Raw genomic sequence first — 4,440 nt, forward strand, 5'->3', positions numbered from 1 at the left:
TGTATGAGTGTACGTATTAATGTCTGTGTGTACGTATTAATGTATGTGTGTACGTATTGATGTCTGTGTGTACGTATTAATGTCTGTGTGTACGTATTAATGTATGTGTGTACGTATTGATGTCTGTGTGTACGTATTAATGTATGTGTGTGCGTATTGATGTCTGTGTGTACGTATTGATGTCTGTGTGTACGTATTGATGTCTGTGTGTACACTGTTTGTTAGTTAGTTGTGTGTTTGTTAGTCCAGCCACTGTGTTTGTTAGTCCAGCCACTGTGTTTGTTAGTTATGGTTGTGTGTTTGTTAGTCCAGCCACTGTGTTTGTTAGTTATGGTTGTGTGTTTGTTAGTTCAGCCACTGTGTTTGTTAGTTATGGTTGTGTGTTTGTTAGTCCAGCCACTGTGTTTGTTAGTCCAGACACTGTGTTTGTTAGTCCAGCCACTGTGTTTGTTAGTCCAGCCACTGTGTTTGTTAGTCCAGCCACTGTGTTTGTTAGTTATGGTTGTGTGTTTGTTAGTCCAGCCACTGTGTTTGTTAGTCCAGATAATTTGTATAATCTAACTTGTTAATTTTTGCCGAGTAATTAACAGGGTATAATTGTTCATAATTATACCACCTGGGATGTTTATGTACCACAATTATACTACTTAATTATATCACCAATAATTTACTAACATTTTGGGGGAAGTTATAGTGTAATTGTTTATGTATTATATATTTAGTTGTTTGTTTTTGTTTGTTTTTGTTTGTATTCTGTTTGTCTCTGTTTGTCTGTCTCTCTCTTTCTTTCTTTAACTCTCTCTCTCTCTCTCTCTGTATAACTTTCACTTAATTTCTCTCTTTATCAGTTTTTTTATCATTTTATTTGTATTTTTATCTCAATTTTAAATTTCTCTTTATCTTTCTCACTGTGTATACCCACCGTGGTGTGTATCCATGTACGTGTGTGTATGTACGCGGCTGTGTTCCTATATGTACGTACATTTATGATTTTGTGTGTGTGTGTGTGTGTGTGTGTGTGTGTGTGTGTGTGTGTGTGTAAAGAGACCATTTGTATGTATGTTTGTATACATGTGTTTGTGCGTGCTAGAGTGGTGTATGTATGTGCTTGTGTTTATGTTCTAAAATACATGTGTGAGACAACAAAGGGGGAGGTGCCCACTCTACCCCCACAGGTGCCCACTCTACCCCCACAGGTGCCCACTCTACCCCCACAGGTGACCCCTCTACCCCCACAGGTCCCCCCTCTACCCCCACAGGTGCCCCCTCTACCTCCATCAACATTAGAAGGTTAGAAGAAACGACATAATTCTACAAAAATTGTTCTATTTTGGTCTTAAGAATAGTAGTATAAATAAATAATGATAAAAGACAATATGTACATAGATTCGTATAAATAGTAAAAGTATTTATATACAAAACTAATCTGAGTGATAAAAATAAGTTAATGTTAAAGTAGGAGTGAAGATAATGTTGACCGTCACCAGGTCCCAACACCGCGCTGTACAATATGCACAATTAATTAAGACAAGCCTCGCTACCCGAGCACCTCCCGGCTGGCGCGGTGGTCGTGAGGGAGGAGGAGGTCGTTCCGCCGCAGCCACACCTGGGTGCTCCAGTACACCCTCTTAATCACACTATAGGCACGTAATTGAGGGATAATTAAGACATTATATGCCCTAGTTCGAAGGCATGCACTGTTTACGACGAAGGCTTGGCAGTGTCCGTGTCCGCAGGAGAGTGAGTGAGAAGTGCGGGACACGTGCACTGTGAGGGTCACACCAGGAACAACACATTAACTGTTGCTGTCCTCGGCGGCATTGCTGGTGCGACGTCGAACCTCAGATTTAAAACCTCTGGAACCGTCGGGACCCTTGGGGAATCTGACGACGCCGTTGGGGAGGGGTAGCGATCCTTGCGAGATCCGGGCAGGGCGGTTGAATGGGGGCCGGGAGCCCACCACGGGGGAGGCCGCTGAGGCAGCTGAAGCAGCTGCCGCCGCCAGGAGGTGTCGCTGGACCCACGAGGAGGAGGACGGCGGCGACCCCAGCTGGAACTCTGTACAGGACTTGCTCTTGGGGCGATTCCTGCGGGCCTCAACCACCGCTGACAGCTCCCTCAGATTGGGAGACTGAGTCTGTGGAAGAGAGAGGCATTTGCGGCGAGGGATGCGTGGCTGTGGGTAACTGTACTCCCCTTCACTGCTGAGGCCGCTAGTGCTGTCCTTGCGAGCCTTGCCGCCGGCGGTGCTGTTCTTGCGGCTTGCTGGGCCCCTCTGCTGCTGGATGTTGGACACGCTGTTCTTACGACTGTTGGGCTGTGAGCCCTTCTGTTGCTGGGTCTTCTCTTGCTTCTTCTGTGCCTCGGGGAGGATGGGCACCACCTTCATGCCGTCCTCGTTGGACATCTCGGTGGCGGCTTTGGCGGCTTCTGGTGTCTCGAACTCGACCCAGGCACAGTTGGTGTCCGTGAGTTCGGGGTGTTTGACGGCCAGGGACTTGAGGTCCTGTGGGATGGCGCTGCCTGTGCGCACCACCCGGATGAAGGCGATCTCCCCACATGAAGAGAACAGCTCCGAGACGGACTGGATGTTGGGCTTCTCGAGGGGGAGACTAAGCACTAGGACGGCGCAGGTGATGGGCACCTCCTCTAGGTCCGGCAGAGGCTCCACACGCCTGATCTTGGTGCCCAGGTCGTTGATCTGGATCTTGGAGGAACACTTGCTGAGGGAATGGGCCACCACCCGCCAGTCCTTGGTCAGCTGCTTCACTTTCTTGAAGGACGACACCAGCTTGAGGGACACATAACCCTCCTTGTTGCGACGGATGTGCTTGAGGAGGAACTTGTCCTTGGCCACGTTGGCGTCACTGAAGTAGAACTCGACCTGTGCGACGATGCGGGTCATGAGATCTTGGTCGGGCACCACCATGTCCGGCTCTCGCTCAGCCTCGATACCAGAGTCCCTGCCACCCTCCTCACTGCCGTCAGACACAACGCTCGACGACCTCTCTGACCGAGGCTCCAGCTCAGACCCATCCTGAGTGTCCTGACCCTCAGCGTCCGGGCCATCAGGGGCAGAGTCTGCCTGAATACCCTCCTCCTCCATGCTGCCCACACTGTCACTTGATTCTTGCCGCCCCAGCTTGGCGACCAATTCCGGTGGGAGGGACACCTGCACCGGCAGATGGCCACTGCGGTTCCCTCCTGGCTTGATGCTGTCAACAACTTCTATCTCCTTCTTAATGCTAAATATGACACCGTCGGGGGACACAACGAAGGCGTCTGAAGAAGCAACGACAGCGTCTGTGTTGATGGTGACGGTGGAGCCTGTGTCGGCGACCTCAGGCACCTGTGGCTGCTGGGGTGCCACCACCAGGCACTCCTCTGTTACTGATGCCATCATGAAGATCACAGAATAATATCACAGAATTATTATCAACACTGCTATATTACAGTGGAGGTCTTGAGTGATTAATCTTCAGGGCCTATAGACTTACAGTCTAGAAAACCCTGTTTCACTTCTGACCGCGTGTATACACACTACCGTGGCGGTGGACTGGCAGCTGTGACACGGCTCGCTCAACTGGCTCTCCGCACCTCCACACCCGCTATATACTTTCACCCGTGACGTCATATGGGCGGAGCCTATATCACTGACGCAACCTCGATCATCCACTATTTTTACCTCTTTCTACTCAATTTTGGACATGGTTATATTGCCAGACTCTCAGATACAACGTAGAAACAGTCAGAAAACTTCTCTGAATTGCAAAACATGTCTCAAAATCCTAAATTGAGAGAGTAAAGTAAACCTTAGTGGGAGGAGTGGGTGCGCGAGGTGGAGAGGGGGGAGAGGGAGGGGTTACAATGTTAAGGGCAGGGCAGGGCCACGTAGAGCGCCTCGCTTCACTCCCGACCCACTGTCACTTTCCTCCAGGTGACCCTACCTGTCTTGTCTACCCGTCTGCCACGCCACGCCACACAACACAACACCACGCCTCACCACGCCACACAACACCACGCCTCACCACACCACGCCTCACCACACACCACACCACGCGCTTAAGGACAATCCCCTCAAACACCATAGAAGTCCATCTGCCTCTCGTGAAAACATCAGACCAACTGTTGACTTGTGAACCGCTAGTACCAACCTGTTACCGCCAGTATAGACAAATGTTTACTACAAAATTACTAACTTATTATAGACACGAACGTCTGTAATCCTTCGTAAGGAAATACAACATAATTTTAGAGACGTTCAAATACGATTTTAAAAGCGTCTTCGATCAGTTTCCTGAATAAGTAATAAATATAAGATTATGTGTGAAAAATTACCCAAATTAACTTACAAATTACTATAAACATAAACAATATCCCTTTATTATATATATAAAAAAACACAAGAAATTAAATCGGTAGCCTTACCTCACATAGTGT

The 4,440-nt window shown here is 48.5% G+C and overlaps 1 protein-coding gene across 1 annotated transcript; it reads right to left on the bottom strand.

Annotated features, from left to right (window-relative positions):
* Positions 1 to 1,309: 1,309 nt before the first annotated feature.
* LOC121859532 (la-related protein 6-like) lies at positions 1,310 to 3,596 on the bottom strand. Its single transcript, XM_042356410.1, has one exon. It carries the CDS (start codon positions 3,401 to 3,403, stop codon positions 1,796 to 1,798), a length of 1,608 nt encoding a protein of 535 aa, XP_042212344.1. The 5' UTR covers positions 3,404 to 3,596; the 3' UTR covers positions 1,310 to 1,795.
* Positions 3,597 to 4,440: the final 844 nt, after the last annotated feature.

The sequence above is a fragment of the Homarus americanus genome, unplaced genomic scaffold (genome assembly GCF_018991925.1).
Source record: "Homarus americanus isolate GMGI-L3 unplaced genomic scaffold, GMGI_Hamer_2.0 scaffold7626, whole genome shotgun sequence".
NCBI lineage: Eukaryota > Metazoa > Arthropoda > Malacostraca > Decapoda > Nephropidae > Homarus > Homarus americanus.

Bases quoted from the DNA above. Each gene is read 5' to 3' on its own strand.
- LOC121859532 (XM_042356410.1), bottom strand. From the start codon at position 3,403: ATGATGGCATCAGTAACAGAGGAGTGCCTGGTGGTGGCACCCCAGCAG.